This window comes from Lepidochelys kempii, chromosome 4 (assembly GCF_965140285.1).
Source record: "Lepidochelys kempii isolate rLepKem1 chromosome 4, rLepKem1.hap1, whole genome shotgun sequence".
Lineage (NCBI taxonomy): Eukaryota > Metazoa > Chordata > Testudines > Cheloniidae > Lepidochelys > Lepidochelys kempii.
The window spans coordinates 116,325,321-116,347,219 of NC_136383.1; the positions used below are offsets into that span (position 1 = coordinate 116,325,321).

General features: G+C 42.3%; 1 protein-coding gene across 6 annotated transcripts in view; it reads right to left on the reverse strand.

Annotated features, from left to right (window-relative positions):
• The window catches only part of EVC2 (EvC ciliary complex subunit 2), a 165,676-nt gene that overhangs the window by 84,414 nt on the left and 59,363 nt on the right, over positions 1-21,899 (reverse strand). For 3 of the 6 annotated variants that reach the window (XM_073342528.2, XM_073342527.2, XM_073342530.2), the window contains one exon: positions 1,140-1,473. In XM_073342528.2, the coding sequence (XP_073198629.2) occupies positions 1,140-1,473 (334 nt within the window). The remainder of the gene's footprint in view (positions 1-1,139; positions 1,474-21,899) is intronic. The other 3 variants (XM_073342532.2, XM_073342529.2, XM_073342533.2) reach the window with 1 other exon arrangement.

Sequence of the window (21,899 nt, forward strand, 5' to 3'; positions counted from 1 at the left end):
GCCACTTTCCTCCACATTCCAGAGGAAAAGTAAATGACATGAAATATAGTATCTCTAAAGCTAGTAAAGATTCTTTCATAGATTTTAGTCCACTTCTCTCTGCTTCTCTGAGTGCAAAGAGCACAACAGTTGAGGGGTAAGCAGAGGAGAGGGAGGAAGGAGATAAGTGGATCAGCACAAGAACTGAAGGGTCTGGCTTTGAATTCTTCCCCAGCCCCTATCCTTAAGCCAGGATCTTTTAGTGTCTCCCATCACTTGGGACTTTTAAAACCAAACTGGACAAAGCACTAGAAAAGGTACAATGCTGGAAAGGTAGCTGGAGCAGCTTCAACGAGAGGCATGGCCAGCAAATTTCAGCTGAGTCCTATCTGCTAGTGTAAATGTGTCAAAATAAAAGCAAACCCTCCCAAGAGTCACAGCTCATATACTTATTTGTTCCTATGGAAGAGCTCAACAGGTCTGCACCAACCTGCATCCTCATACAATACTTCTCCATCCAACAGGCCTTGCATCAAACCCTTTCTCACAAACCCCTGTACGCTGCTATTATCTTTGGTGGGTCATTTTTATCAAAGTAACCATTTCTGCAAAAAATCAGTTTTATTAACTACCATAAAAGCACTAAACAACAACAAGTACACTGCATTCAAATAAAACATGATTTTTTTTTGGTAGCATATGCAAGCATGTGACAAAGAATTTAAGACACCGAAGTGGACGTTTTCACATCTTGGTCTGTGGGAATATGTTCCTGATATGAATTCTTTTATCTCTACAACTCACTGGAAAATGGGAAGCTTGAACAGCAGCAACGTTACATTCAATACATAGGAATACACGTTCATGCGGAAGTGCAGCACCAGTGGCAAATAATAAATTGTGTTGGTTACTCCTTCTGAGCCATCTTCTTAATCGAAGTTATGAGGTTTGACAAATATGAAACAATAATTTGGGAGTTTTCTTTTTTAGGTTAACAGGGGTGAAATGTTCAAAGACTACTGGAATTCTCACTAGGCAGCTACAATAGCAAGAAAACAAAACCAGTGTGGCCATTACAGTCTAAAAGAGAAACCACAGGAAAAATAACATGCAATAGTAGGAAAAGGGTAACCATACAAATTGTTATGTTACTTTCATACCTGATTTACCTTCTCATTCAGTCGCTTAATTAATTCTTCAGCCTCATCATTTGCAGCTCTCTCTCGTTGGTGCTGAACCTCCATTTCTTTCCTAGTCTCTAGATTACATTCAGCAGTTAAAGCCACCATCTTTCTTCTATACTCCTCCTGAACTTCATTCTCCATTGCAAAAAATTGTTTTTTGAAAATTGAACCCATCCTTTTCTCCACATTAGGAGAGACATTGTGTCTGAAAACCATGTTCTTCATCAACATGGCAATCGCCTCTTTGCACATCTGCATTCGATAGGCTTCCAGATCAGCATCTGCACGAGTCAGGTTTGCTACCTCCAAGCTGTAAAATATAGTTAGGAGTGCTTAGGGCTTCCGATGACACACAATTTCCATCACCAAAAAAAGTTAACTAGCATCATTAGATTTTATACTACTGAATGGCATTCAGATCAGAGCAGGAAGATCGCACAGTATTAGTCTAATAATAATAACACAAATTTGTCAGAGTGAGTCAATTTCAATAGTTTTCAGAGTAGCAGCCGTGTTAGTCTGTATTCGCAAAAAGAAAAGGAGTACTTGTGGCACCTTAGAGACTAATAAATTTATTTGAGCATAAGCTTTCGTGAGCTACAGCTCACTTCATCGGATGCATCAAATAAATTGATTAGTTGAATTGGTTATGCTCAAATAAATTGGTTAGTCTCTAAGGTGCCACAAGTACTCCTTTTCTTTTTGCGAATACAGACTAACAGGGCTGCTACTCTGAAACCTGTAATTAGTTAAGATGAGCTATTATCAGCAGGAGAAAAAACTTTTGTAGTGATAATAAAGATAGCCTATTTAGACAGTTGACAAGGTGTGAGGATACTTAACTTAGGGAAATAGATTCAATACATGTAATGGCCCAGCCACTTCCAGTCTCTATTCAAACCCAAGTTAATGGTATCTAGTCTGCATATTAATTCAAGCTCAGCAGTTTCTCCTTGGAGTCTGTTTTTGAAGCTTTTCTGTTGCAAAATTGCCACCCTTAAATCTTTTACTGAGTGGCCAGAGAGGTTGAACTGTTCTCCTACCGGTTTTTGAATGTTATGATTCTTGATGTCAGATTTGTGTCCATTTATTCTTTTGCGTAGAGACTGTCCGGTTTGGCCAATGTACATGGCAGAGGGGCATTGCTGGCACATGATGGCATATATCACATTGATAGATGTGCAGGTTAACGAGCCCCTGATGGCGTGGCTAATCTGATTAGGTCCTATGATGGTGTCATTTGAGTAAATATGTGGACAGAGTTGGCATCAGGCTTTGTTGCAAGGATAGGTTCCTGGGTTAGTGTTTTTGTTGTGTGGTGTGTGGTTGCTGGAGAGTATTTGCTCCAGGTTGGGGGGCTGTCTGTAAGTGAGGACTGGTCTGTCTCCCAAGATCTGTGAGAGTGAGGGATCATTTGTCAGGATAGGTTGTAAATCTTTGATGATGCGCTGGAGAGGTTTTAGTTGGGGGCTGAAGGTGATGGCTAGTGGTGTTCTGTTATTTTCTTTGCTGGGCCTGTCCTGTAGAAGGTGACTTCTGTTCCTAGAAAGTACCCATATCTCTCAGATTAAAAGCAAACAAAAACATCCTACAAATGAATGCTGTGAAGAGAAATACAGCATCAAATATTTTAGCGAGTGTAAGCTGCACAGACTTTATGAAATGGTTCCAAACTCACTATCCACCCACAGTAATACAGGTCTTGCCTGAAGTATTTACACTCCTCTGAAAGCACCACAGGAAAACAAAAAGCATGCGTTTTGATTAGTTGTTGATAAAACAAATTAATATAGCCATTATCTCTTTCACATGGAAATTAATCTAGTTCCAGAAAAGAGATTAGCAACACAGAGAAAAATAATATTTTCTACAAAAGGCCAACAGGCAATAAATATCATGCTGCATGTGAAGAGCCACTCATTTGTCACTAGAGTTAATTAATTCAGAAGGACAATTACCTTTTACAGCATATTTCTTTTCTAAATTCCCTGGCTCTGCCATTCCTGCACTAGTTGGAAGTCAATTCAGTATTAGAGAAATGGATTTCTTGCCCTTGCATGCACTTTGCATGAAAAGATAGCACTGCATGCTTTTGCACACAGACTATAAGTAGATTTTAATATACTATCACTTCTACGTGTTTGACAATGTAAGTCTTGAACACATATTTGCAGCTTAAATCTGGTTAAGTGTGATCGATATAAAAATTAAACCAAAATGAAAATAAAATGTATTGTACATAATAAATATTTTTTCCAGTTATGGCAAATCACTGATTTGATTGGTTCTTCAAGCTAAATCTCTGATAAGTTTCAAATGAGACAGCAAAGGCCCTGGAAAAGTTTGCAACATGTTTACTGTAATAATAAAATGCAGCTGTTTTACCCCAAGGAGCCTAAATATTAAATCCTACAAAGTGTTCAGTTTCTTTCTCAAGCAATTCTTCATTTTTAAATTAAAAAAAGAAGTTGGTTTTTTTTTGGGAAAAGTAGTTGATCAACAGGACTGGACAGCAAGTTCCTCCGTTTATCCATGGAACAGGTACTGAATTGGCAGCTACAATGATGACTTTTAAAACTCATACTACCAACTATGTCTCAACTGAAGGGAAGGGGCTATTTAAGCTCTATAACATTCAATCCTTGGTCTCTTTGCAAATACTACAGTCAGTTGTACAACCAGTGCACACCAATCCCCATGGAATTAGATGGTGCCAATAACCTTATTTCACTCATATATTCAGATATCAAACATGTTTAACTCTCCAAATATGGTTTCTTACTCTTCATAGGATTCTGCAGAAACAACACGTTTGCAATACACACATACACACTATGTTTTTGTGCGTACGTGAATCCCCCTCGCCACTCCCCCAACTCAAAAAATAAAATTATGTTAAAAGAGTATTACAGTTACAAAGTCAAGCACTCGAAAGTTAGGAAATACTGAAATTAAGGATGCTTGTGCAATAGTTTGTGATCATGTAATTAAAGACTGTAAATAATGCATATATAAAAGGGGGTTGAATTATCTCCCTGCTCTGAATTCTGGCACTCAAGGCCACAGCATCAGCTGGCTGCTGAGAGAAGCAATTGTATGAACAGCTCTGGTCCAGCCCCTGCAGCCCCAGGACGAAGCATAGAATCATAGAATATCAGGGTTGGAAGGGACCTCAGGAGGTCATCTTGTCCAACCCCCTGCTCAAAGCAGGACCAATCCCCAATTAAATCATGATCAGTTGCTCGGTGGGGTTGATACATATAGTCTAGTCAGTACTCAGGAGCTATGAGGGGATGGAGCACGCTCGGTGTAGATGGAATCTTCAGACAATTTAGCTGCCAAACTCTAATAAGGGCATGTCTACACTTGCAGAGGTAGCGCACTGGGAGTTAAACCAGCCTTCGGAGACCGCAGCAAGGAAAACGCTGCCGTGTGTTTACACTGTCAGCTGCAAGCACACTGGCGTGGCCACATTAGCAGCTCTTGCAATGCCACAAAGACCAGTGCATTGTGGTAGCTATCCCAGTATGCAACTGGCTGCAACGTGCTTTTCAAATGGGGGTGGAGGGGGGTAGAGTGTGACAGGGAGTGTGTTGTGTTTATGTGGGGGGAGAGAGTAGGTTTTTGGGGGGCTGAGAGCATGTCAGCATGCTGTCTTGTAAGTTCAGACAGCAGCAGACCTCCCCGCCACCCCCCCACACCCACTCACAACAGCAGCATTCCACACTAATGGCTTGCTTTGTCCCGGAGCAGGTAAGCATGCCAGTTGTCAGAAACGGAGCTATGAAAGGGCATATCTGTATTCCTGTAGTCGATTTCAAAACAATGAGAAGAGTGGCCACTTTATTTCAGGGGATTATGGGACGTTTCCAGAGGCCAATCACAGCGCAGTAATGCACCACCTCGTTCACACTGATGCCCAGGCGTTTCAGGTGGGGCGCAGCAAGCTTTATGCTTCTCATGGAGGTGGATTACCAGGAGCGCTCCAGCTGCGGAGTCCAGGCACTCTATGTGCCTTGCCAGTGTGGACCCATCAGGAGTTAGGGCACCCAGGGCTGCTTTAATGCACTCTAACTTGCAAGTGTAGCCAAGCCCTAAGTCTCCACTGAACACGTGCAAACAGATTTTTAGAGGTTCATAATTCAGCCAAAATTGGGCACATTTTCACAGGGACAGCAAAAAGCACATTCTTGACACAAGGACACTTCTCTGCCGAATTTCAAGTCCATGCTCCAAAGCAGTGGCTCTCAACCTTTCCAGACTACTGTACTCCCTTCAGGAGTCTGATCTGTCCCAATTTTTACCTCACTTCAAAACTATCTGCTTACAAAATCAGACATAAGAACACAGAAATCGCACAGTACATTATTACTGAAAAGTTCCTTACTTCCTCATTTTTACCATATAATTATAAAATAAATCAATTGGAATATAAATATTTACTTACATTTCAGAGTATTATATACATCATAAATAAGTCACTGTCTGTATGAAATTTTAGTTTGTACTTTAGTTTTTATGTAGCCTGTTGTAAAACTAGGCAAATATCTACATGAGTTGATGTAGCCCCTGGAAGACCTCTGTGTCCACCCAGAGGTACGTGTACCTCTGGTTGAAGAACCACAGCTCCAAAGCATGGGGGGAGGGGGGGAGCACGTAAGCTTCTCAATAAAATGGTTATGCAATTTTTTTTTTAACATAGACAAAAAATATTTTTCTCTAGCATCATTCTTGGAAAGGAGGAAGCCACTTTTGCTGAAGTTTTCCAAACAAATTCAGCCTTGGGCAGAATTCCAGCATGAAAAATTTCAGCCCCAAAATAGATAGAGTTTGGCAAAGTTATACAACCCTGTTTTCAGATGCTTCTAATAGGATGCATCAAGCAACCTCAGCTATAGGTATCACTATGTGAGCCACCTAAAATATCTTTGATTTCTCTTGAAAATACAGCAGAAAATAGGTAATTCCCACAAAGTATATTTCACGCTTCAAAGCTACTCGACAGATTATCACTACTTAAAGGTCATGCTAACTTGGCCAAGGCTATGAATGCTACATTAGGTTCTATTATAACCTGCAATCAAAAAAAAATCCCCAGTAAGGAAATTAAATTTAAAATATCCATATATTTAACCCATTATTAGTTCTTTATCTGCTCAAAAGCTATGAGCTTGTCACATATACATTTCTTTTCTAGCCATCTCTCATCCTATTTCTATCATCAGAGGGGTACAGTGCAGCCAAGACCAGCCCCTTTACCTTGCCCCCACACTCCTGGTATATTTGCAGGAGTGGTGAATTGGTTGTCATACAAATACATACAAATGTACAGCTGCAGGGCTGTAAACTCTCCACATCTCCTACTGCTCTCTCCTCTCTTCATTACCGCTTTCAGTATTCTTCTGAGGTGACACAAAACAAGCCCTACACTCACTGGCTAGTAAAAATCTGACAAGAGTACACCCCAATGAGGTATGGCTGCAGGTATATTATTCTCACAGTAACTTTCACTGGCCTCTTGTGCATTACCACAAGATCTTTCACTGTGTGAATGCTTTCAAGATTCTTTGTAATACACACATGCAAGAGGGTTGCATTAAGGTCACTCCATGAAATTTATCTCTAAAGTGCACAGATTTCGTGTGACTAAATCTCAGGGTAACACTGTAGTATTTCCCCTTTGCTAAGCAGATTTTGGGGCCTTCCAGGTCAGTTTCCCACTTGAAGCAGAAATTGGTGAGCCAAACTCAGGGTTTTTTTCTTAGTGTAATTTGAATATTTACGAACTATACACAAGTCCTGTTTCCTCCAATGGAAGTGGCCACAAACTACATGTTTGCAAAAAGAAAAGGAGTACTTGTGGCACCTTAGAGACTAACCAATTTATTAGAGCATAAGCTTTCGTGAGCTACAGCTCACTTCATCAGATGCATATCGTGGAAACTGCAGCAGACTTTATATATACAGAGAGAATATGAACCAATACCTCCTCCCACCCCACTGTCCTGCTGGTAATAGCTTATCTAAAGTGATCATCAGGTGGGCCATTTCCAGCACAAATCCAGGTTTTCTCACCCTCCACCCCCCCACACAAATTCACTCTCCGGCTGGTGATAGCCCATCCAAAGTGACAACTCTTTACACAATGTGCATGACAATCAAGTTGGGCTATTTCCTGCACAAATCCAGGTTTTCTCACATCCCCCCCACCCCCATACACACACAAACTCACTCTCCTGCTGGTAATAGCTCATCCAAACTGACCACTCTTCAAGTTTAAATCCAAGTTAAACCAGAACATCAAGGGGGGGGGGGGTAGGAAAAAACAAGAGGAAACAGGCTACCCTGCATAATGACTTAGCCACTCCCAGTCTCTATTTAAGCCTAAATTAATAGTATCCAATTTGCAAATGAATTCCAATTCAGCAGTTTCTCGCTGGAGTCTGGATTTGAAGTTTTTTTGTTTTAAGATAGCGACCTTCATGTCTGTGATTGCGTGACCAGAGAGATTGAAGTGTTCTCCGACTGGTTTATGAATGTTATAATTCTTGACATCTGATTTGTGTCCATTTATTCTTTTACGTAGAGACTGTCCAGTTTGACCAATGTACATGGCAGAGGGGCATTGCTGGCACATGATGGCATATATCACATTGGTGGATGTGCAGGTGAACGAGCCTCTGATAGTGTGGCTGATGTTATTAGGCCCTGTGATGGTGTCCCCTGAATAGATATGTGGGCACAATTGGCAACGGGCTTTGTTGCAAGGATAAGTTCCTGGGTTAGTGGTTCTGTTGTGTAGTATGTGGTTGTTGGTGAGTATTTGCTTCAGGTTGCGGGGCTGTCTGTAGGCAAGGACTGGCCTGTCTCCCAAGATTTGTGAGAGTGTTGGGTCATCCTTTAGGATAGGTTGTAGATCCTTAATAATGCGTTGGAGGGGTTTTAGTTGGGGGCTGAAGGTGACGGCTAGTGGCGTTCTGTTATTTTCTTTGTTAGGCCTGTCCTGTAGTAGGTAACTTCTGGGAACTCTTCTGGCTCTATCAATCTGTTTCTTTACTTCTGCAGGTGGGTATTGTAGTTGTAAGAAAGCTTGACAGAGATCTTGTAGGTGTTTGTCTCTGTCTGAGGGGTTGGAGCAAATGCGGTTGTATCGCAGAGCTTGGCTGTAGACGATGGATCGTGTGGTGTGGTCAGGGTGAAAGCTGGAGGCATGCAGGTAGGAATAGCGGTCAGTAGGTTTCCGGTATAGGGTGGTGTTTATGTGACCATTGTTTATTAGCACTGTAGTGTCCAGGAAGTGGATCTCTTGTGTGGACTGGACCAGGCTGAGGTTGGTGGTGGGATGGAAATTGTTGAAATCATGGTGGAATTCCTCAAGGGCTTCTTTTCCATGGGTCCAGATGATGAAGATGTCATCAATATAGCGCAAGTAGAGTAGGGGCTTTAGGGGACGAGAGCTGAGGAAGCGTTGTTCTAAATCAGCCATAAAAATGTTGGCATACTGTGGGGCCATGCGGGTACCCATCGCAGTGCCGCTGATCTGAAGGTATACATTGTCCCCAAATGTGAAGTAGTTATGGGTAAGGACAAAGTCACAAAGTTCAGCCACCAGGTTAGCCGTGACATTATCGGGGATACTGTTCTTGACGGCTTGTAGTCCATCTTTGTGTGGAATGTTGGTGTAGAGGGCTTCTACATCCATAGTGGCCAGGATGGTGTTATCAGGAAGATCACCGATGGATTGAAGTTTCCTCAGGAAGTCAGTGGTGTCTCGAAGGTAGCTGGGAGTGCTGGTAACGTAGGGCCTGAGGAGGGAGTCTACATAGCCAGACAATCCTGCTGTCAGGGTGCCAATGCCTGAGATGATGGGGCGCCCCGGATTTCCAGGTTTATGGATCTTGGGTAGTAGATAGAATATCCCAGGTCGGGGTTCCAGGGGTGTGTCTGTGCGGATTTGATCTTGTGCTTTTTCAGGAAGTTTCTTGAGCAAATGCTGTAGTTGCTTTTGGTAACTCTCAGTGGGATCAGAGGGTAATGGCTTGTAGAAACTCGTGTTGGAGAGCTGCCGAGCAGCCTCTTGTTCATATTCCGACCTATTCATGATGACAACAGCACCTCCTTTGTCAGCCTTTTTGATTATGATGTCAGAGTTGTTTCTGAGGCTGTGGATGGCATTGCGTTCCGCATGGCTGAGGTTATGGGGCAAGTGATGCTGCTTTTCCACAATTTCAGCCCGTGCACGTCGGCGGAAGCACTCTATGTAGAAGTCCAGTCTGCTGTTTCGACCTTCAGGAGGAGTCCACCTAGAATCCCTCTTTCTGTAGTGTTGGTAGGGAGACCTCTGTGGATTAGTATGCTGTTCAGAGGTATTTTGGAAATATTCCTTGAGTCGGAGACGTCGAAAATAGGATTCTAGGTCACCACAGAACTGTATCATGTTCGTGGGGGTGGAGGGGCAGAAGGAGAGGCCCCGAGATAGAACAGCTGCTTCTGCTGGGCTGAGAGTATAGTTGGATAGGTTAACAATATTGCTAGGTGGGTTGAGGGAACCATTGCTGTGGCCCCTTGTAGCATGTAGTAGTTTAGAAAGTTTAGTGTCCTTTTTCTTTTGTAGAGAAGCAAAGTGTGCGTTGTAAATGGCTTGTCTAGTTTTAGTAAAATCCAGCCACGAGGAAGTTTGTGTGGAAGGTTGGTTTTTTATGAGAGTATCCAGTTTTGAGAGCTCATTCTTAATCTTTCCCTGTTTGCTGTAGAGGATGTTGATCAGGTGATTCCGCAGTTTCTTTGAGAGCGTGTGGCACAAGCTGTCAGCATAGTCTGTGTGGTATGTAGATTGTAATGGATTTTTACCTTCAGTCCTTTTGGTACGATGTCCATCTGTTTGCATTTGGAAAGGAAGATGATGTCTGTCTGTATCTGTACAAGTTTTTTCATGCAGTTGATAGACATGCTTTGACATGTTTGCAGAGACACAAGCTAAGATATTACAGGTCAATCTTAAACTGACAGCTGAGCTTCTGTCTCTCTTGGAGTCTCCTGAAATCCCTCCTCTTCTTCAATACATTATTCCACATCTCTCTCTTAGCCCCTGGGCTTTCCATCTGGAAATCCATTTAGCCCAAACCTGCTCACTTAGAACCACATGGCTTCAAAACAGAAGCATTGTGTCAACCCTTCATTTGTGCAGCTGCTTTGCAACACAAAGAAACCACAGAAAAGATCAGACTTCCCAGACAATGGGTGCTTTACCCCTTGATGACTGCCTGTGCAATGAGTTTCACCTTCATCTACATCAACTCATAACATGCATTGTATTTGTACTTTTCTTCATAGCAACATGAATTTAAGAATTTTTTTGCATATGAGTGTAAGTAATATCAGTACAAATTGCGACTGAACTAGTAGAAGACAGCAAAAATAAACAAGTTTTCAATATCCAAAACATTCATGGACAGCAAAACCTGTGGATCCACACTTTAACAGAGAATGATTAATGCAAGAGAATCAGACATAGTCTAGAGAACCCTGAAATAGCCTGAAAGCTCACTATTCAGATACAGATTCACCCATCCACCACTCACTCTGCTTTCTGGTCCTTCTTACAGACTCACTTAAGTGATACCCACGAGAAGTGAACAAAACCAAACATTATAAAAAGTCCTCTAAGTTATTCCTCTCCATGCCTTAACAGGGCAACCTGTCTTCTTCTTTACTGTCTGGTTTTCTGGACAGGGACTGTTTTTAATTTGAGCAAGAATTTCACATCCCCTTACTTGGTTGCAAAGGAGAGCAAGATTACTCTCCTCCTCAGCTGAATAAGGGCTGCTCAGACTGTGATGCCAAAGGCAGGAGAGACAGCAGCAGTTGCTGGCCTGATGCTCCCCTTATGAACAAGTGGGTTGGAAGGAGGCTGAGATGGCCAAGGATAAGGAAGAGCCTTAGCTTTGCACCTCCCATTTCCACTCCCCAGGCAAAGCAGTTGGGCAGGCACACAGTGGAAGGGAAAAAGAAGTGAGCTACTCCACAAAATGGAGCAAAGTAATTTATACTCTCCCTCGCATCATCTGCTCTAATGTGGGGGGGGAGGGAGTATCAAGGGATGAACTGAGCCACAACTCCTCCCTTGTCTCCTCCTGGGGTAACACGGCCATACCACATCCCAGGGGTGGTCAAACCATGTCTCTTTTAAAGTTAAAGTGCGATTCCAGGAGTCCCCCACACCTCACCACTTCCCACCTACCAGATAGGGGGTGGGAGGTTGGAGCTCAGGGCTTTTGCCCTGTGGCAGGGTAGTGGAGCTAGGGCAGTGGTTTTCAAACTTTTTTTCTGGCGACCCAGTTGAAGAAAATTTTTGATGTCCATGACCCAGTGGAGCTGGGTGAGGGATTTCAGGTGTGGGAGGGGGCTCTGGGCTGGGGCATGGGGTTGGGGTGCAAGAAGGGGTCAGGGCTCTGGACTGGGGGTGCAGACTCTGGGGTGGGGACAGTAATGAATGGTGTGGGGTGCAGGAAGGGGCTCCAGCTTTGGGGGGGCTCAGGGTTAGGGCAGGGGTTACCTCAGGCGGCTCCCAGTCAGTGGCACAGCAGGGGTACTAAGGCAGGCTTCCTGCCTGTCCTGGCACCGCGGACCGTGCTGTGTCCCCGAAGCAGCCAGCAGTGGGTCCAGCTCCTAGGCAGAGGTACCCAAGCAGCTCCACACAGCTCTCGCCCGCAGGCACCGCCCCCTCCCCCCCCAGCTCCCATTGGTCAGTTCCTGTCCAATGAAAGTACAGAGCCAGAGCTCGGGGCAGAGGCAGACTGTGGAGCCTTAGGGACCCCACACCTAGGAGCTACTAGGACCTCACCTAGGACCTACTGCTGGCTGCTTCCAGGGTGCAGCGCGGTGTCGGAACAGGTAGAGACTAGCCTGCCTTAGCTGGGCAGCACCCGCGACGGGACATTTAACAGCCCAGTCAGCGGTGCTGACCAGAGCCATCGTGATCCAGTGCCTTACATTCTGCGCAACCCAGTATTGGGTGGCGACCTGCAGTTTGAAAACCACTGGGCTAGGGGCTTCCGCCAGAGACGACTGCTGCCTGCTATGAGTAGGGGGAGGGGGCACAATTTAAAGGTTCGGCTCTTCCAACAGCTTGAATCACAGACCAGCAGGCAAATCCCCCCTTCTTACCCTCAGCGACACCTCCCTTTAACTCCCAGGTGTTAGCTCTGCAAGGAAAAACCTCTGCTTTAGCACTTTGGGGAGAGGCATCAGCAAAAGCAGCTAAAGCCCCGAGCCTGGGCAGGTGCCTTCCACAGGGCTGAAGCTCTGAGACACCCCCTCCCCACAATGCTAAAGCCCCGAGCCCCGGCAAGCGCCCCCCGGCTCTCCAACTTGTGAAGATTTGTCATATGCAGCTCAGAAGGTCAGTAAGTCTGGCCACCCCGTCAACCCTTTGCTCAGGACTGGGGGCAGAAAGAACAATCTTTGTGTCTTGTACAGCAGGGAGCACACTGTTAGCACCTAGCTACAAACCCTTAATAAGTAATAAGGCAAGTAGTTTCCCCCAAAAGAGCAATGTTTACAACTGCTTGGGTCATATGTGCCTTCACTTTGAGGTACATATTTCTTGAGAAAAAGTTCATAACCTGAGAGTCTGTGCGTCTCTAGATCCAAGCAGGTGTTATAAAATGCCTTGTACTCTCTGTATTTTTCCTGCTCATCTTATTCATGTTTAAAAGGTCTCCCACCTCTTGCTGAGTGAATTCACCATACCACAAAATATGAAAGATAATGAAACACAATTGGCAGATGGAAATCTATTGATGAAAGAGATCAAAGTTCCAGTTGGACAAATTGTGCAGTAAAGGACAGCAGAGAGATAGGTGACAGAAGGGGAAGGGAAATAAAAAAAGTGAAAAGATGCAAAGAAAAGGCTGCTGCAAATATCAAATCTACAGATTTTTTAACTCACTTGAATAGCCACAAGGTTTAAAGTGCTGCCAGAGAAGTACTGAGAGAGGAGAATCCCAGGTGTCAAACGTGAAGAGGTAGAGAGTGGCTGAACATTTGATGTTTTCAATGGCCCTGAGCATCTAATGAAAGAAGAGAGCAAAGCAACCGGTGTCATGAAAGAACTGAGCATAAAGTGATAAAAAATGAAATCTTTCATTAACTATTAAAATAGTTGTAGGGAAAGGGGTGTTAATCAGAGCACATCACTCAAACTACTGATAGTACTGGATGTACATAGGTTTTTGGGAGATATAATTTTTGAATGAACACATTTATAGATGCCAAATGTGATGCCTTTAAAAAAAGAAACGAATTTATTTCCTTGTGACATGCATTTTAAGAAATTTTCTGTGTGAGTCCAGAGCTCATGAAGATGAGGAACTCTAGTGGCATTGGCTTCAAAAGGCTAGAGGGGAGGCAAGCGCTGTACAAGTTTTCCCCACACAACATTTTCTCACTAAGATGAGACCAACCTTATTTTCAGTAGACATTCATGTCTAGCTGTGGAAGACTGGTGAGTGATTAGTATTTGCATTACAGTAACGCCCAATGATGAGAGGTGTGTACACACTCACATAGCAAGACACAGTCCCAGCCCCGGACATTCTGAGGAGACGAATATGACTTGCCTTGCTCCCCTCCCAGAAGTGCATAAGGCAATTGCCCCCACCCCCCCCCCCAGTCCCTTGTACTGGCAACCCACATCATGGGATGGGGAAAGCAGCCTCTGTGGGACTGCTACTGCCTCTCCCACACAGCTGGGCGTAGAATGGGCAAGGGAGAATAACAAGCAGGGCCTTGACTCTGCCTCCACAAAGTTCCAGCCAGTGAGGGGAAGCAATCTCCTAAAGGTGTAGACTGAGAGCAAAGAGCAGGAAGGTGCATTTACATGCCGCCTGTTGCTCCGATTGTTAACGGTAAAATTAGTCCTCAATACAAAAGGCAGACAAAGCGTGGGAACTGAGACACATCTCAATTAAAGGACTTCCCTAAAATCTCACAAGAAGAACGTGGGTATAGCTAACTGCAATCGCAGGTGTGACTGCAGCACCGGCTGTAATCTACACAGCATGACTAAAAATAGCCATGAAGACACAGCAGCACAGACCCCAGCACGGGCTAAGAACACGTTTGCACAGCCACATCTTCCATGCTATTCTTAGCCACACTATGAAGATTATATACAATTGCAGTGTAGACACAGACATATGGCACAGCCAGCAACTGAATCCAGATCCCAGTCTGGTGTCTTCACCACAACCTCATCTGTTCCTTTCATTAACCTCTCTAGCATTAAAAAAAAATGTTAAGATAAGAACACTCACTATAAAAAGCAAATATTAGTTTATTGCTGTTGACAGATTAAAACAGGTATGAAAGGAATAATAAAATAGCAATAATGTTTATTCACTAAATCATAAACTTGTTATAGGATTAATACCATAAGAATCTAGAAAGGTTTTTTTGTTTGTTTGTTTTTTAAAATATATAAAGATTCTGGGCTAAACTGAAGATTTTCAATTCCACAGAATACTGTGTGTATTTTACCATTACATGTACCAACATTAAAGTCTTATAAAATTGTCCAGCTTTAGGATTAGCTGCAGTTAAAGTAGAGAAAGAAGAGAGAAGATACCAATAATCTCTCCTGAAAACCTATTTATACAGTAAAGTCTATAGGAAATTGTTCACTGATAAACATTCAGTTCGTACTGCTGTTAATTCTTCTATTTCCAGCAATAGATAATTGTTCAGCTGATGTGGAACCCTCAAGTTGTGCAGCAGCAGCTAACCATGTGATCTGGTTTCCTCACCCTCACCCTCTGTTTCCCTTCCAATTGTCGGTTACACTTTCTTGTTGGGCCTAGTCTGAAATGAGACTTTTAGGGGCAGGGACCATGCTTTCCTATGAGTTTGAACAGTATGCAGACCTATGCTGCCTGTGGGCATTTGTACAATACAAATAATTAGTAAGTAACATAATTAGTAAGCAGGCCTGAGAACAGGTCTTGTGATGCTTCAGATGGATCAGGTTTAGCCATCATTAACAGATAAAGTGCCAAATTCTCAGCACCTATTCCAATAGCTTCATGCTTCTGAAGTTGCACAAAGCCACTAATAAAGCCGTGCTAAAGGAGTAGCTAAGGATCCCTCTTACCACAGGGGAACCCTCACTTGGTGTAAAATCCATGTAAGCTGACTCTATGCCACCTCTCTCCTCCGTGGGTGCAGGCCAGAATGCATGGTTCTCTGCCAGATCCCCACCTAGAGCAGTGACTGGCTGTAGCCTGTATAACCAAGAGCACCCTCAGCGCTGCTGTAAATTATGCCAAGAGCCATTTCAGCCCCTGGCCAGTTCTGGAGAGGGGACATAAGAACGGCTATACTGGTCAGACCAAAGTTCCATCTAGCCCAGTATCCTGTCTTCTGACAGTGGCCAGTGCCAGGTGCCCCAGAGGGAATGAAAAGAACAGGTAATCATCAAGTCATCCATCCCTTGTCACCCATTCCCAGCTTCTGGCAAACAGAGGCTAGGGACACCATCCCTGCCCATCCTGGCTAACAGTCATTGATGGACCTACCCTCCATGAATATATCTAATTCTTTTTTGAACTTTATAGTCTTGGCTTTCACATCCTCTGGCAAGGAGTTCCACAGGTAGAGTATGCATTGTGTGAAAAAATACTTCCTTTTGTTTGTTTTAAACCTGCTGCCTATTAATTTCATTTGGTGATCCCTAGTTTTTGTGTTATGAGAAAGAGTAAATAACACTTCCTTATTTACTTTCTCCACACCAATCATGATTTTGTAGACCTCTATCACATCCCCCCTTTGTCATCTCTTTTCCAAGCTGAAAAGTCCCAGTCTTATTAATCTCTCCTCGTATGGCAGCAGATCCAGATCCCTAATAATTTTTGTTGCCCTTTTCTGAACCTTTTCCAATTCCAATATATCTTTTTTGAGATGGGGCAACTACATCTGCACGCAGTATTCAAGATGTGGGTGTAGCATGGATTTATATAGAGGCAATATGATATTTTCTATCTTATTATCTATCCCTTTCTTAATGATTCCAAACATTCTGTTCACTTTTTTGACTGCCACTGCACATTGAGTGGATGTTTTCAGAGAACTATCCACATTCACTCCAAGATCTCTTTCTTCAGTGGTAAAACCTAATTTAGACCCCATCATTTTATATGTATAGTTGGGATTATGCTTTCCAACATGCATTACTTTGCATTTATCAACACTGAATTTTATCTGCCATTTTGTTGCCCAGTCACACAGTGTTGAGAGATCCTTTTGTAACAGTTCACAGTCTGTCTGGGACTTAATTATCTCAAGTAGTTTCATATCTGTAACGCTGTATGGAATCTGGGGGACACTTGAGGATATTATGAATATTAATATTGTAAAATTGCAATGAGTTGTGCCAGATATGCCATGTCAGATATCTGCAGAAATGTTATTATTTGCCAAATATGATAATCTCATTTATGCGTTTATATCACCTTTGTATTTTGGAAAAAGAAAAGGAGTACTTGTGGCACCTTAGAGACTAACCAATTTATTTGAGCATAAGCTTTTGTGAGCTACTGCATCACTGCATCCGATGAAGTGAGCTGTAGCTCACGAAAGCTTATGCTCAAATAAATTGGTTAGTCTCTAAGGTGCCACAAGTCCTCCTTTTCTTTTTGCGAATACAGACTAACACGGCTGTTACTCTGAAACCTTTGTATTTTGGGTTATAGATATGTATGTATTACAAAACTTGTGCTATGTTTCTAGGTGACACCCCCAGACAGTTTGGCATGAGCACTGCCTAGCTTTGATGGCCCATTAAGGATAATCAGCTATACAACTGACCGACTGAGAGAAGGCAAGGAATATATCTTATGACTCAGCAAGCCATGCAGGGGCATGCCTATGGACAGAACTATAAGGCTCCAAGCCATGTGCTGAGCAGTATGTGTTTGAAACAAAGGAAGCACAAGCCACATGGCAAAAGACTATAAAAGGCAACTGCACCTTCTCCATTTTGTCTTCAATCCTGCTTCTTACCTCTGGAGGAACTTTGCTACAAACTGAAGCTCTGAACAAAGGACTGAATGAACCATCCAAGCTGTGGATGTGTTCCAGAGGGACTTTCAAGCCAGCAAACTCACCAATACTGCTAGGAACCTGATATATGGACTTTGAAGTCTTTGTATGTCTGTGACTGTTTTACCATTTAACATCTCTCTTCTTGTTCTTTCTTTTCTCTTTATAATAAATCTTTAGTTTTAGATAGTAAAGGATTGGCTGGTAAGATCCAAACCTATACTGACCTGGTGATGTGGCTGACCTTTTGGGGTCTGTTTTGTATATGTGCACAGAGTTTAAAATAACTTCTCAATGTAATGGACCTAGGTGCTGATTGGGAGCCAGAGAACTGGAATGCAATAAAGGGGGCTGTGTGATTTCATTTTTGCTCTTGATAACCAGTGTGGGGGATCAGAAGCACAGTTTGTGACTGGTTGAGGAGAATAACTTCAGTGTTACCCACCAGTCTTGGGGTATCTGCTCTCCCTTTTTCAGCCTGCCTTGACGTTGGCATTTCCAGTGAGGGCTGCCCCGGGCATGATGGGTCACAGTATCATCTGCAAATTTTGCCACCTCACTGTTTACCCCTTTTTCCAGATTATTTATGAATATGTTTAATAGGACTGGTCCCAGTACAGACCCCTCTATTTACCTCTCTCCAGAAGGTGGTTTAGAGCCATCTTCCACATCCCTTCAGCTCCTCCAGCGTAAACTCAGCATGGATGAGGACTAACCCACTGAATACAAGACAGTCGTAAAGTCACTAAGAAACCTTCTATGATTATCTGAGGATCCTCCAGCCTTGATCTTTGTTATGTCTGCCACTCCTTATTGCAAACATATTTCACTAGAAAATTCACAGACTGAACAAACCTTCAAAAAAAAAATACTGCAAGGCACTGATGAAATCAGAAAGAGAATTCTTATGGTATATGGCAAAAAATAACTTGGACAAGATGACCAACTGAGATAAGAGATTATTAGATAAAATTCATGCTCTCCAGGGAGGAAAAAATGGGAAACTTACATGACTCATGGTAAAAATGTCAACAGACTAAACTATAGCTGTGCTAACAGGTGTCAATCTGAAAACCTTTTGATTCCCTATGGCTTACTGAACAGAGAAAAGGTGTTTCAATTACTAAGTTTACCTCTTTAAAACTATTTAAGAAAGACCCTTGGTTAAAGTCAGTTTAAGAACCTTTATATAGATTTCATATGCATGAAGAATTATGAATTAATGGCTAGCTTCAAGAGTTCAGTTTTAGCAATAATACTAGTTACGCTATCACTATGGAGGAGTTATAATTCTGAATTGTAGTATTTCATGAAACAGTTATCATGCTGAAGGCAGCAAGCTGATGTCACAATCCTGCTTCCAATGAAGTTAATGGGAATGTTGCCATTGATTTTTAAAGAATCAGGATCAGCCTGTGATGTTGTTAGCTTAACAAAACCACATACAGACAAATATTATAGCATTATGCCTGAAGACCTTCTACCTTTTGCAATGATCCACTCAGATCTCACAAGCTAAGCAGGGGTGCATTGCGTGAATATTTGCATGGGAGACATCTAAGGAACACTAAGTGTTGTCAGAAGTGGTAATATTCCCCCATATCAGTGCCTAACAAATGCCCCACCTTGATATGAAGGGGCACTGTTCTACCAGTGGCATCTGCTTTTAGATGACATGTAAACTGAGCTCTCACAGCTTGTAATCAAAGATCCAATGGCTCTTTTTGGAAGAATAAGGATATTTATCCTGGTAATCTTGGCCAGATGCCACCTGTAATTTCAATAGTTATTTCCCCCTTCCCCCTATAAACATTGTGCAGTTTCACTGTACATATTAAACATCTATCACATTTCACTCTCTGATAACTTGAGTTTGAATGGTGGATGAAATGTGCAGCTTTTGTAGAAACTAAATTTGTACAGTCATTCAAGATACAGAGCTAAAAATGCTGTGTGTGTTTGCATATGCTTACGTGCACATACTCCCAGTATGCAGTTATTAAAATATTAATAATTATTTATATTGGAGTAGTGTCTAGGACCCCCAGTCATGGACCAGGACCCCATTGTGCTAGGTACTGTCCAAGCACAGAACAAGACTGTCCCTGTCCCAAAGAGATTACAATCTATAATAAATGTTTCCAGTGTATTAAATCCAGAAGCTTTGAGTGCCTATGTTTTGGCATCCAAATTGAAAGCAACTTTCAACTGCTTATTTCCGATTTCTAATTTGGTGACTTCAAACTCTAGATGTAACGACAATCTGATCTTTTACTCCTACTTTTCGTCTGAATTCTGTGATAAAAAGAATCCATTTCCTTAGTGGCAAATTAAATTGAGATGTACAGTGAGAAATTTACATTTAGAAGGAAAAATTGAACTTCTAATATAGGAGTAAATTGTTTTTGACTTCCCTGCCAGTGCTCTCAGGAAATAGTTTGATCCTATCCTCCAATACATTGCCCTCATTACCCTGTGCCATGAGAGAAAATCAACTGCAGTGCATACGTATTAGTGATTTGCAAAGATAATTGGCAATATGTATCGTGTATCCGAGAGTAGGATCAAGTGCCATATTCAACTAGAGCTTTGTCTACATCGAGGGAAGGCAAAAATGTACAAAATGAGGATAAATAAAGTCAGAGCAAGGGTAACCCATTGGAAACTCTAAGATACCTTTGAAAAAATGGTTATTTCAGGGGTTTTGCAGACGTCCTAACTAATAGCACTCATCACACTGAGGGTGCGATCAGTCCCCTCAGCTCTCCTTTCATTCTGTTTCAGACATAGCAGAGAAGACCTACAACAATTCTGAACATGATTTCCTACTGTATACTATTACAACACACGTATTTGTTAGTCTCTAAGGTGCCACAAGTACTCCTTGTTTTTTTTTAAACATACATACAGTTTATTAAGTTTCCTCTAGTTAGCATTCACTGCCAATGATCTAGCTCTTGGAAATATAAGCAGGAAGGGATCTACTGAGAATGCAAAGGAACCATATTAGTGGCATATCTTATAATGGGCATCCAGGATATGACAGACCACCAGATCACCAAACTAGATAAGTACCTATGAATTACATATAAATAACTACCTATGAAATGTCTTGAAGAAATATTAAAAATAAGTTTGGTTCTCAAAGTTATTCTCTTGACATTGCAACATGTCCATATTCCAAAGATGTCCCGAAATATAAATACTGATCTAGTTCTCCTAGTTTATTTATACCACGCTTATTTGACGCGGTAGTTACAAAAGACCAAAAAACTCTGCCATTTATGAACTCCTGAACCATCTCCTTAGCTGTGTATAGACTGCGAACAAAACACCAAGTCCATTCCAATACAAATTGAGAGGAAAACATGAATAACTATGACAGGTGTATATGTGTAGACAGACAGACAGAGTCACACAAAGAGAATGGATCAATGAATCAAATCTGAATACAATGAATGTAGGCCATATTTCTGGCAAGCTGAAAACATACTGGCTAATATTCATGCTACCTACAGCCCATCCCTGAGAAGACAACTTCCCTACCTGAATACCCCATCTTTTGGCAGGGAATAATGACAAAGCTAGTCCTAGGTCAGGGAGCCTTAGACCTGCTCCTAAGAGCGGGGCTTAAGAGTAGGCCATCTCCTATACACATGAATAAAAGCTATGCACTTGCTCCTGCATATCCTGCTTTCAATGAAGTCAACAGCAAAATTCTCAATGACTTCACTTGGATTGGGCCCAAGATGCTTGGAGCTGAGAAACATCTAGTTAAATTGCTCTCTAACCCAGAACTAGCTCATGTCTTCCTCCCTGGACAGGGGATGGGCTCCCCAGGTGGGGAATAAGATGCACACAAAAGTTATGCGTGTTTCATCAAAATATGACCCCATATATGAATTTCACCCCAATTCTGAATATCAGCCTATTTGCCAGTTCCTGTTATACAAGTACAGCCTGATTCTCCACTGCCGTACATCTTGCATAGCCATGTACTGATACGCAGAGTGGTGTAAAACTCAGCCCTTCTAATTTGGTAGCATTACGTACCCACTTCGCAGCAGTACGACAACACAAGGTGTAAGGTTTCTTAGATGTCACCGTAATACAAATAAATAAAGCAGTGGAGAATTAGACCCCTAAGTAACTAGAATTTGTTTTTTGTTTTAATTTGGTGTAAAGAAGACATTCATTTTCAGTATAAAGTCCATTGGAATTGCAGCTGTGACAGTTCAGTAGTAAAACACAAATGCGATCGCTCTATTTTCAGCTTTTTAAATCTCCATCCTTGAACTGGACTGCCCAACTTTAATATTCTATCCTAGTATTAATTTGTGTAGCTGTACACTGATATTTATCATTGGTCACAAAAATCGTCAAGAGAATGTTTAAGGTTGCATCCCACAGACCAAAGACACCAGAAAATATCATACCCTGAAGACAGCAAAAGATATCAGTACACGGTAAAGAAACCCCCAGTCATTAAGAAAATAAAAATGAAGTGCTTTGTAAACAACACACTGGTCAACTACACCTCAGTCTACCATACTTGGACAATTAAGTTGGCAATCAGCTAGAAGCCATGAGCTGGACCAGATTAAACTGTCATTTAATTTGAATTTGGCTACTGTTTAAAAG